We start from the raw sequence: 13270 nt of genomic DNA on the forward strand, positions 1-13270 counted from the left end.
ATGGAAGGATGGATGATGGATGGGTGGATGGACGGGTGGGTGGACGGGTGGGTGGGTGGGTGGGTGGATGGATGGATGGATGATGGATGGATGGATGGATGGATGGATGGATGGATGGACGGGTGGATGGACAGGTGGGTGGGTGGATGGATGGATGGATGGATGGATGGATGGGCGGGTGGATGGACGGGTGGGTGGATGGATGGATGGATGGATGGATGGATGGATGGATGGATGGATAATTGATGGATGGATGGATGGATGGATGGACGGGTGGATGGATGGATGGATGGATGGATGGATGGATGGATGGGTGGGTGGATGGATGGATGGATGGATGGATGGATGATGGATGGATGGATGGAAGCAGAGGTCACGTCTCTGGGCAGTAGTTTGGTCATCAGTAGTTTGGTAATCAGTAGTTTGCTCATCAGTAGTTTGGTCATCAGTAGTTTGGTCATCAGTAGTTTGGTCATCAGTATTTTGGTCATCAGTAGTTTGCTCATCAGTAGTTTGTTCATCAGCCTGTAAAGACTCTGGCTCTAAAAACAGTCCTTTTGATACTTTTTTGAACACTGCATTTTATGTAGCTCCATAAGACTACCGGTAATTGTCATTTTCTGCAAACACAGATCCCATGCTTACTCAAAACTGCTCAGATTCATGTCATTTTGTTCCCTGACAAAAGTGTCCAGTCCTCGCCATTTTATGTTAGACCTGGGGTTGTGTTAAACTCCAGAAGTTTCCTTTAAGTTTTATTAATATATTCTAGACTGACCAAGAAACTGGGCAGTCCACATGAGGTGTAACTATTTCACCTATTTGTGACACTTTACAAGGCTGCAGCTTTATTTCTGACTACACTTGTGTTTATCCAGGTGACCACTGAGGAGGACAGTGCGCTTGCTCATCCCACCAGAGACAGAGCCAAAATTCAACATAGCCGGCGTCTGCCGACCAGGGGACACCTCATGGCCGTGGTATTGGGATACTTTATTCCATCTTTCTGCTGTTTCAAATTATAGTTATCTTCAATCAGATGGGGTTGATTTGAATCTCCTCCTGCAGGCGTCAACGTCCTCCCATGGCATGTTGACCCTGGACCTGGTTGCAGAGGAGGACGGCTTCTCCCTCGACTATGACGACGACTTGTGTGAATCCTGGGAGAACGGGTTCCGGGTGGACCTGCAGAGGGGGAGCTCTAACGGAGGCGTGCGTCAGCGATCTGGCACCGACGTCTCAAAGTTGCGGGTGACTTCCAAAGAGCCAAAGCTGAAGACCAGCAGCCTTCCCAGGGGCAGTGAGCGGTCCTGGGGCAAGCAGCTCCATCTGGAAACCTCCAAGGGCCACAAAAACCAGCAGGTACAGCTGGAGAAGTCTTATACTCAACATCTCATTTTCTGCTGCACGAGAACATGAACTCAGCTTGAAACTGACTTGCATTGGTGACCTGAACTTGTAGATCCGACTCTACTCACCCTCAACTGGTATTGACAACTTTCCGAGCTACATTTTAAACCTCTTAGTGACTGATAGCATTTGGTGTTAATGATCTTAAACCCAATCCAAGCATGGATCTTTACACACTGCTCCAAAACCCAAAACATTATGACTTCCATTGTAAGTTTTGTTTTGGATAATCACAGATGAATGTTCACAGTTCTTGATAAACGGTGCATGCAAACTACTGTATCTTTTGTGCAGAAAAAATGAATGTTTTATTCTTGAAGGATTTTCATGCATATTCTAAGTCCAAACCCGCCAGTGAACCAAAGGTACAAACAACACCTTTTTGTGCTTCAGGTCCTCGAGACTCAGTCTCGAACCCCGCAGCCAGGAAAGAGGTTCAGCATGGAGGGTCGGAATCGCTGTGCTTCCATGGATGAAGTCCACTCCTCCAGGTACACAACACCTCATATTTCACTTATGACAACAAGGGTGATACTTGATCATATATTTTGCGTAATTTGGTTAGTAACCCCTACCTTTTCAGCATATGTCATCTATCCATCCCATATAAACCCGCTCAGTCCTGTAGAGGCTGAAGGGGGGATGCTGGAGCGTCCCAGCTCATTAAGGCCAAAGCCAGAGTGCTGGGCGTTGTTGCCACAGCAACGCCACTCCCGGGCCGGGCACCACTGTTTCTCTGTGGAGTTTGCATGTTCTCCTTGTGTTTGCGTGGGTTTACTCCACCTTCTTCCCAAAACATGTGTGTTTGGTTGACTGGTGATTCTAAACTAAATTGCCCCTAAGTGTGAGTGTGTGTCATTGTGTGTTTGTCTATATGTGGCCCTGCGATAGACTGACGACCTGTCCAGGGTTACCCCTGCCTTTCGCCTGTAATGAGCATATCTTTTCTATCTTGAAGTAATACAATTGATCACAAAATTTGACCAAGAAACGTGAAGGAGTAATGGATTATCTACCCATCATTCCATTTTTGGAGTTCCTTGAACCTGAGCACATCCAGAGCTGTCCCCTTTAATAACTTCTCATGGATGATCCTGACACATTTCAGAAGGAAATCACCTTAAAATAGTCAACTTGCACAAACTTATGACAACGTAGCAGCAAACAGATGGAGATTCTTGTGGAAACAGTGTTTTTTATGGTTTCTGTACACATACAAAGGTAACATTACATTGGTTTGACAACTATGTGCTAACATTAACTGCATTTCACTGGAAGCATACATTTCTTTCTAGCTCAAAACTGCTTCGATTCATCTTCTTGTATGGGATGTTTGAGGGGTCCCCCAGGAGGAACTGGAAAACATAACTTATTAGACAGCCTTACAGGATTAATATAGTAACTTGGATGATCCTTAAAGCGCCGTGTCTGGTTTGTGCAGTTTGAAAGCATCCCCCTTCCTCATACCTTCCATCCCTGTCTCCAGGCCAGCAATGATTCGCTCCGAGTTTCGCTCGGCTCTGCGTCGCTGCACGACGGAGGAGGAAGCCGGGGCGGCGTCGGCCCAGCCGGTGGGTCAGCTGCATAGCCTGATCGCTCAGAGGATGCAGAGAGCCCAGGAGCTGCTGGAGGAGATGAGGCTGCAGGTTTGACTGCCTCACCCACCAGTAGTTCACTGATAATCATATGAAATTTGAGCTGCTTTAAAACTTTTAAGATGTATGGTAAAACTGGATCAAAACCAGAGCAATGTTGCATTTGCCAGGAGCTGCAGAAGGCCAAAGCAGAGCGGGAGCGAGGAGGCAGTTCCACATACCTGAAAGGCTTTGAATCCCCTCGACTCCATCACCTTAGGGGCTCCGACTCTCCTCACTCAAGGTAAGCTTCATTAAATCACCAGCATATCTGGGGGAATTGACCACGTTTCTTTCGCACCTCTATGGAAGTGGGTGTTTGAAATACATTTTAGATTGCCTTGTTGATCTTGTTCGGTTCAAGAGGGCATGTTGTATCATTTTGCTGATGAGGAAAAACGTGTTCATAGACCTGTTATACATGTTATGAGGTCCATGTTTTCTTTAATACCTACTTAATATCCTATGTGTACACGCTTACCATCCATTAAACATTGGTTATTACTATTTTGGGCTATTTGGTGAGCTGAGGTCTGGCCGACTCCCATGACCCCATGAAGAAACATGGACACATGGATTCTTCTTTAAATTTACCTGAAAATCAAAAAATTCCCCAAAATAGTATCTAACCTTTGCCAAACTGGACAGATCCCTGATGAACACATACATTTCTGCCCTTACAAGCAAAAAGATGTTTGTTAAACATTTGCAAGTTGTTTAAAACAAATTATAACCACTGGTTGTAGCTTTCATTTAAAAAAAGACCCCATATTTTTAATTGTTTTGAATTTCTTACATATTTTATATAGTATACATTTACTTCTCAGCAACAATAAAAAAAATAGTATTTATAAAAATCTGGGAAAATTGGTTAATTTGACTCAGAATAACCCGAAACACTGACCTCTTCCAGGTCTTCTGTGTGTCTTTGTAAATGACTTCAGTTAATCAAACATGTTTTATCAATGCACATTTTCAGATTGTCTCTCTTCAAGCACAATATTTAGCTGCTTTCAGACCCATTTAGTCCTGTTTGTTTGGCGGTTTTGCAGCCCAGCAGGAGAGAGAAAATACAATACAAATACAAAAAAAAATACAATTAGGCTTTTTCACATAATCTGAATTGAGTGCTCAGACTGTAGCATTTTTTAACCTGGCTCTTTCACCCTTTCACAACAGGTGTAAAGTGGTAAAATGCAATCTAGAACTCGACTTTTCTAGCCTTCTTTGCAGCAAAATCATCAATTCCATCATCATAAGAAATCTGTCGTGCAACTGTATGACTGATGCTGATGATGGAAGGTCCAGAGAGACGCTGCTGGGACATAGTGGACCTAGAGTATGTTTTAATAATAGTAATAATAATAGTTTTAATAAGCTTCAGCTTGGAAAAACTCCTCTCTGCTTCTGCTACTGTCACTGGAAGGTCAGACCAATTCTGAGTGCAGTCCACAGACTGGGGTAGATTTCTGCAGCTCTTTCTCATGGATGAAAGTAGCAGCTCCAGCAGAGTCATGGTCTTTGATGGAGGTCATGGAAGTTCTTCTACATCCACTACAAAATAGTGGATGTAGGTACGTTTTTTTTTTGTTTTTTTTTATTCGTGTACATTTTTCACATAACCCGATTCATTACATGTGGGTAGATATTATTATTTTTATGAATGAAATACAATTTATTTGGAAGCAGTTGTGTGTGGCCTTAAAAACATCCCTCGCCCCCTCCCTTTGCTTTTCCTCTCCGCCTTGCTGCCCCCGCAGGCCGCCCCGCCTCTCTCTCGCCCGGAGGGGGGGGGAGGGGGGGGGGGTCTCGTGATAACGCAGAGCCCCCCCCGACAGAGCAACTCGACAGAGCATTAAGAGATGTTTGAGTTAACTTAGACCAAGTTCTGTAAACCCTCTCAAAACCCTGCGCTCCTCGCGCAGATTACCAAGATTGTCTACACATGAAGAGATGTCTCACTCTCACATGAAGAGATGTCTCACTCTCACATACTCTCAGCAGCACAAGTTGATGTGACAACAACAGCCCATTGAATAGATTTGAGATGGAAGTGTCACAGCGATTTCTCGTGCTCCCACCCGGATGTCGCCCTGGGCAGTCACCCATACCGGCCCTGCCTTAAACAGACCTTAAAATGACATTATTTAAATCCATAAGATTTTTTTCTATGATATGGGATACTTCAGAATGTTGTGCGTCTTCAATCTCAGTTACTTGTCTCGTGCTTTTATTCAACCCCATCTTGACTGAGTCTGCTCTGACATTCACCAACTGCAGGACATTTCTAACTTCTAATTTCCTGACCATTTATTTCAAGATATCTCGTCACAGTCAGCAGTATTTTGCTCTGTTAAACATTGTGGCTAGTTTGTAAACGCAAAAACACAAAAAGATCACTAAATGATCAAATTTAACATGAAAAGGGTTGGAGAATCAAGTTAAGAAGTAGATATTTGAAAATAAGCTGACTCTGAATTCTTGGTTCAACAGTTTTTCATCCTCCTTTTCAGCAGGTCTTCCGTATCTCCAAAGAGCAAAAGCAGCGACTCCCCTCGTCTCCGGGGAAAAGACTCTCCTCGTATGAGAGGAAGAGAATCTCCTCGATCCAAAGCCAAGAGGAATCGCCCAAAAGGGACTGACTCTCCTCGCTCCAAAGGATCCCAGTCACCTGCAACTAAAGCTGGCGACTCTCCTCGACTGAAAGATTCACATCATTTGACTGATTCTCCTCGCTCAAAGAGCTCAGACGCAGTCCACTCAAAACTCAGGGGATCGTCCAGTTCCTCTTCCAGCAAGCAAAGCGACTCTCCCGTCCAGAAGACGTGCGAGTCAACCCCACGCATCAGTGAAGCCGAGCCCTCTCAGGGTACAGGACCTGATTCCCCGCAGGCCAGACTAATCCAGTCCCCCCATCGAGGGAGCAGGAAGCAGTCTCCTTGTCAGAGTCCAAACTCTCCTAACGTGTCTGATTCCTGTGATTCCTCCCAGGGCAAAACCCCTGAGCAACACCGCTCCTTCCCTCATCGGCCTCCCTCTCAACTTACGGAGGAGGAATTGGAGGTGGAGAGGAACCGGGCGGAGGCCGAGCGTCTGTTGGAGGAGGCTGTATCATCTTGGAAAGAAGCGCAGGAGGTTCTGCAGGAGGTGATGGAGCTGCAGAGCCAGACATTGAGACGGCAGCGTAGGAGGACGTACGAGAAGATGACGTCGTCGTCGTCAGCAGCGGCCGGACTGCCCACAGCAACCGGAGCAGCAGAAGATGAAGACGCCCCGGCCTCGCCCACCTCGCCCGAGGATGAAGACGAGTCGGAGACGCTTTGATACGGATGTACAAATGTCTATTCAGCATTCTCAGTGGAGACAGAATCCTTTTCCAGCATGCTTATGCACAAAAAAGAGATGGGATTTGCTTAATTTGAGGGTTTTTAATTCTGTTGCAAATCTGGGGACGGTGAGATGCATGTGACCACCTCAGCAAATGTGGATTATTTTAAAACCAGTAATATAATTCTTCCCGGGAGGTTTAATGACTGTAATCCTCCGGAATGCACTATGCCATCACCAGGGACAAGCCCTCATACTTGTGCTGCCCGTTTATTCAAGGAAGCGTGCCCATGTGGCAGATGTGTCACATTTCATTTCAGTAAATACAGTTTTAATGGAGAGCAGCTCCCCTTCACTTTCTATGACGGTGCACGTCTTTCCACTTCCTCTCTTTTTGCTGAAAGTAAAGCAAAAATGATTTTTTTGATGCGAAAAAAAGTTTGAGGCTTTTAAAGAAAGACAGTCACATTTTCCAAGTAAAGATGTCAACATTTGTACAATGAAAAATGTTTTTAATATCACAAAAACACAAAGACACTGAAGAGCACTGCCTTCCTTTTAAAGTTAAAAGATACAAAAATATGGACTTCCTACACTACACTGGTTCTTTTTTATTTTACTGATCTATTTACTGACATTTATTTAAGTCTTCTTGTGCGCAATTATTTTAAAACAATCTTATAAATGGCTGGACCCCGGTTTAGTTGTAGCTTTTTGTATATGCCCAAAAAATGTCTTTTCCTGCTCACTTTTGGTATTTTTAAAATTGTAGAAAGTTTTGTCAGGCCACAGCAATAATCAGGGAGTTTAATGTTTTACACGAAAACAAGCAATAATGAACAGAAAGAATATCTTTGTTCATAATTTGTGTCTGAGTCGGAGCAGCAGACGCGTTATAAACACTGTGCACTATGACTGAATACCTTTGCAACACTATCACTTTACCACAGTTTTAATGTGTGGTTAAACATATTTGTGAATATGTAGCGTTTTTTTCTTAAATATGGAAATCATTAGGATTTCCTTTGCACAGTACCAATCTGACGAATGCTGGATTTTTGATGCAAATTTTTTTTATTTTATTTCCACCAGCAATTCAGTTTTTATGAATAAAAACCTCATGAAAATATTAATTCATCAAGGATACTTCCAAACATTTTTTTTATAGAATTATAAATAACACACACGATGAGAAAAGCATTTCACTTCAACAAAATAAAAACAGACACTTCCAAAACATTAGCCAGGAATTACATTTTTTAAAACGAATAGCACATGAAATCCTGCAGGTTTTTTTCTGTTCCTTGACTGAACTATAATTCAGTCATGTTCAGTTAACTTATGTAACAATTTATATGTGCCACTGTGATTCATTGTAAATATTATTAACATACATGACTACATTTTTTAATTGCTAACAGAAGAATCCGTTGCGGATATGAAGCAGTTGGGACGTTTGTGTGTCACGGTCATGAGAAGCTGTCAAAGTTAGCACACATGAACATGAACAAATAAAATAGGTACATTGATCACAACTCAAAATCCCTCTGGGTTTGTTATATAATGGAGCCTAAATCATCTATTTCCTGTGTGTGGGGTGAGCACCCTGTTTGTCCTCCCCCTCCCACTGCTTCCCGCTTCTTCTTCTCTTACTGGTTTTGGAACTTTTATTTATTGCTTAATTAGTTGTGCACCTCATTAAATGACAGCTAGATGGCCAGAACAATATAAGAGTGTTTAATAACATTTTGGAGGTGTCCCTCATGCAGCCATAACAGCCCTGAGCCATGAGACATATGAGACGTGTCTGCAGGACAATAACAGGGAACACACGTCCTATGTCCTCCCTCAGGACCGTTCTGTTAGACACTGCTAAGCAGGGGACATGAAAGAACATTTCGTTGTAAAATATTTTGTAAGTTACACCATCTGTTAATAGTTAAAATATTGTGACTGTTGATTTAAAGGAATATTCCTGAGATAAAGCAATGTCTACCGTCAAAAGGTAAGTAGTATACACTGTTGTTACGGATCAAAACTATGTGACTCAAAGTAGTTTTGACTGGGAAAGGAAGAGAGTTCAAGGCTTCTGTTACCAGTAACTGGATCACTACTGATTTTGTACACATTCAATATTAAAATGCCATTTATTTTGATGTAGGTCTATTGCCACAAGGGCTAAGATCAGTTGTCATGTTGCTGCAAACATATTTTGTTCTCACTCAGAACAGCTTTGGTTCATATTGCTTTGGTTTTAACTCCAGAATGTTATTATAAAGTTCCAGAGTACATGGTTTTGTCACATCTAGTGGCTCAAATTGCAAAGTGCAACTAATAGTGGCCATTAAATAAGCCAAAGACCCACTCTATACCCTGTCTTTGAGTGTTTAATATGTACCATCTAAGTTACTGGTAGTAACTAAGTGAATAAGAAAGATCACTGGTCATCAATCATGACACCCTGGTTTTTTTGCAAGCTTTATAGGAGCAACAGTAGAAGCAATATTTATATTGATATTGTGGTTGATGGATTAATGTGCAGGGAGGACTAAGGTGGTGTTTCTTTATCCATGCACTAGGTCAGAGAGGCTGAGGTTCATGCAGAGATTGTGGGGTCACCTGGAATATAATAATATATATATAATAATAACAGGTATAACTGCATATCATCTGCAGTGATATGAGAAGATAATGGGCCCAGGGAGGTGTTGTACATGGCAAAGAGAAAAGGGCACAAAGACCGAGCCCTGGGGTACCCCTGTGGAGTGTCGGATGAGGACATTTGTCCTTGTCATGACATTTCAAATCAACACCCGGTGAGACAAAACTCGTGATTCATGATTCAACACAACTCAAAACATATTTCCTTCAGTGAACCATACTTTACCTTTAAATTTGTTTTTTCAGTGTGAAAACATATGGCTGGGAGAAAAATTAATCTCACCTCTTTAAAGAACGTAATTGGAACTGAACTTAAGATCATCTCAACGCATTTTTCTTTTTCAATTCAATTCAATTCAATTCAATTTTATTTGTATAGCGTCTAATTCAACAGATGTTGTCTCTAGACGCGTTTTTTCACCTTATACACGTGATAGCTGTACTTAACAAATAATTACTAGTATAATAAAGTTGCACGAGTTGATTGAGTTATCAAACATTCAAACAGAAAGTTGTCACAAAAATGCAAATAACAAAAAAGTAAGAAATTCAATTCAATTCAATTTTATTGGTATAGCGTCTAATACAACAGACGTCTCTAGACACTTTCCAGAGACCAGAACATGAAACCCGTCCATTGGGTCACAGTCAACAAAAGGTGCAATATGCAATATAATAATTGTTTGATATTGATATTCACATTTATCCTTCTCAGTGTGAAGGATGCTGGTGTCTCAGTATTTCCCTTTTTTTTCTCTTTTTTTAGTCCAGGTCGAGTGTTTTGCATATTTGCGATAAATATTGAAAGCATGCATAAGAAACCAGCAACAATGAAAGAAAGACATTACATTACAGATTATTTGTAATGTGAGTGAGGAAGTTGAATAGATTGGTTGAATAAATATTTGAATTTATTTTCATGCTGATTAAAATAGGTTTTGTGAGCAGAATCTAATGCTGCATTCACTGGTAAATATAGAAAAGCAAGTTATTATTGTTATTATTTTCTTTTTGCTGACTTTACTTGACTGTAGATCTATTTGTTGATGTCTTTGAATGATGTTATTTGAATTACTGTATACAGCAATGCATTGTGGGTAAACTGCACCAAAGCAAACCCTGCTGGTTTTCTGTGTGGAGTGTCCGGAGCTCATTGTCATATGTCATGTACAATAAGCTAAACTGTCAGTGGGGTGAGAAGTTTCATCTGCTCTGTCTTAAAAAACTCAGAAAACATGTCAGCGTCATAGTCCTTTCAACACATGGACGTTTTTTTACAAAGTTTTTAAGTCAGATGGACTACTTCTCAGCGCACTGGATACGGTTTTTTTCTTGTTTCAATAAAAAGTCTTAAAAGTGAAATATAAGCCCAAGTGAGTTAACAGAGATATGTGTGTTGTTTTGAACTGTATTGATGATAGTTTATTCTAACGTATGAAAACTCTCTGGGGGTTGGAATGCAGGTCATGATGGCCAGTGTGGTAGCTGGAGACCTGCATAAAGAAGAGAAGAGACAAGTCTGAATAAGGAAACATGGAAGGAAAAAGGGCAAATAAAGTTGGTTTACAACGACAAATCATCAACAAGCAAGATGGTGTGAATTGCAGATGATAGAACTTTTAAAGTTTTTAGATCCCAGAAAGACTGCACCGCTCATCCCACCAGGTAGCAAAGCAGTTCAGGAGTTACAAATCTCTTCAATCACACGTCCAATTTACAAATGAAAAGGTGCAGGACTTTAAAACCTTCAAGTTAGCAAACTTAAGGCATGTCAGGTCAAACGTGTATTTGCATAAGTAGCCTACTTAGCATCTGTTTGCTAAGTGTTATCTCAGCTTTACTACATAAACTAATGTAAACATGAAGAAACAATCTCTAGCAAAATGCATGAAAACATGTAAAATACAAACAGTCATATTTCAGTTCTTGAAATTGTGACATTGTATAAGTATAAGAGCTTCAAGTAAGCATGATAAATGCAACTCTAAAAAGAGAAAAACGGAGAAGTATGATGGTCATGGTCTACAGGCATGGTGGAAGTAATTTGCACTTACATGTTTATATTTACACGCGCCAGGTAAGAAAGGTATGAAAAGTGATCTCTGTTTAGTACAGTAAATTGTTGTGTTTTACATATATCTTTATTGGTTTTTGAACTTTGTACATCATTCATCCAGAATAATTTGTTACATCTTCCTAGTGTCTCAACAACTTCTCTCCCTCCACCCTGAACTCAGAGCCATCAGTCGCAACAATATCCCTCAATATCTCTTTGATACTTTGGCAACTGAAAATTAAAAATATCCCCATGGGTACAATATACATCTGGTAAAATTAATTATTAAAAATCAATTGCCAGTATAAACATAAATATACACTTACACACGCATATATATATATATATATATATATATATATATATATATATATATATATATATATATATGTACTGTATATATATATATATATATATATATATATATATATATATATATATATATATGTACTGTATATATATATATATATATGTACTGTATATATATATATATATATATATATATATATATATATATATATATATATATATATATATATATATATAAATAATTTAAGTACACCCATGTATATGTCAAAATAAGAAAAATAGAATATAAAAAATCAATAAAAAGTAAAGTAGTATATACCTAAATAAATCCTAAATAAAAGTAAAAGGGTACAGTCCTACTTGGTAGATGCTAGATTTAAGTTGTTAGGATGTCAGGTCTCCAAAAATATGATAAATGAATCCCATATTTTATGAAAAATATGACTGACAACGAGACGTTTCCCATGTTTTAAGCAGAGGTTAAGCAGCTTCCTCTCATGTGTTCTCAGGGCCAGTGTTTTTGCTATCAGTCCCAGGATGCAGATCTCTGGATATACAGTACACACATTCTTTTATGGATTATGGCAGAAATTGTCAGATATTTTTTTCCCAAAAATCTTTTAAATATTTGCACGTCCAAATGCAGTGACATCCAGTTCCTTTCTCTCTTCTGCATTTTGTACAACTATCAGGGATATTAGGATTGCATTTATTGAGTTTTTCAGGAGTAATATACATTCTCAGAATCCAATTTCATTGGATTAATTTCAATCTGCTATTGATGAATAGTGTTTGTGCTTGATAACAAGCTTCTTCCCACTCATATTCAGTGATTTCTTTTTAAAGGTCGTGTATCCATGCCATTCTTTTTTGATCTGAAGATTCCAACGATGTCACTACCAGTTTCATGTATATTGATGAGATCTTACCTTTAGTGTATGGGTCTGATGTTGCCAGCTTTTCAATAGTACTTAGGGGTTGACATTGATATGATTGCATCCTTGAGTGAATAAAGCTGCGCATTTGAAAATATTTAAACATACGATTTTGAGGGATCCCAAATATTTCTTTTAGGTTGTCAAAAGACACAAGAGTGTTATCTGAATAAAGATTTGCAATCTTCTGTAGTCCCAATTGAGCCCAGAGTCTGAATCCATGGTCACATTTACCTGGTATAAATAATGAATTGCCCCAAATGGAAGCAAATTGTGGTAGCACATTCAGCACCTTCTATGTTTCCTGTGATTCATGCCAGGCTATAACTGTGCTTTTAACAAATGGATTAACTGTGTTCTTCTTGAGTCCTTTGAGAGAGCCCGAGTATAATTAGCATTCAAATTCAGCCTTCTGGCACCCTTTTCCTCTATGGTAAGTAGGAAGGCTTCAAGAACAAATAAAAAAGACATATCTAAGCTGGTCTGCCCTAAAATACTATAAAAGGTTGGGTGGCTGGAGTCTTTTGTTTCGATTACATTTTATGAACACTTTCCTCATACTGGTCAAAAATGTTGGTGACAGTGTAAGTGGGATTGATTTAAATAAATATACAAATCTGGGGAGAGTATTTATTTTGATAATAATGATGCTGCCAATGAATGCAATTAATCTATCTAAAATGTAATTTACCTGAGCAATAATGGGATCATAATTACATGGGATCATATTTTTAATTTGAGGTGTAATAATAATCCCTCAATATTTAAACTCATTTCTAGATACTGTGAACGGGTGCTGGATTGTTGGATTAATCCTTTCTTGCTCATCAAGAAAAGGTATGGATGATTTTGCCTGATTGATCCGAATTGATCACTCAGATTACGCAAGGTAGGTATTGTGTTTTCTAGGTTTGAAAGATATAATAATATGTCATCTG

At 39.8% G+C, this 13270-nt stretch overlaps 1 protein-coding gene across 2 annotated transcripts in view; it reads left to right on the plus strand.

Moving 5' to 3' along the window:
• plekho1a (pleckstrin homology domain containing, family O member 1a) overlaps positions 1–10380 on the plus strand; it is a 43962-nt gene extending 33582 nt beyond the window's left edge. For both annotated transcript variants that reach the window (XM_061741966.1, XM_061741967.1), the window contains exons 5-10: positions 879–980; positions 1069–1362; positions 1804–1901; positions 2897–3056; positions 3176–3288; positions 5558–10380. In XM_061741966.1, coding sequence (XP_061597950.1) covers positions 879–980; positions 1069–1362; positions 1804–1901; positions 2897–3056; positions 3176–3288; positions 5558–6368 — 1578 coding nt within the window. In that variant the 3' untranslated portion in view covers positions 6369–10380. The remainder of the gene's footprint in view (positions 1–878; positions 981–1068; positions 1363–1803; positions 1902–2896; positions 3057–3175; positions 3289–5557) is intronic.
• Positions 10381–13270: the final 2890 nt, after the last annotated feature.

This window comes from Cololabis saira, chromosome 15, assembly GCF_033807715.1.
Source record: "Cololabis saira isolate AMF1-May2022 chromosome 15, fColSai1.1, whole genome shotgun sequence".
Lineage (NCBI taxonomy): Eukaryota > Metazoa > Chordata > Actinopteri > Beloniformes > Belonidae > Cololabis > Cololabis saira.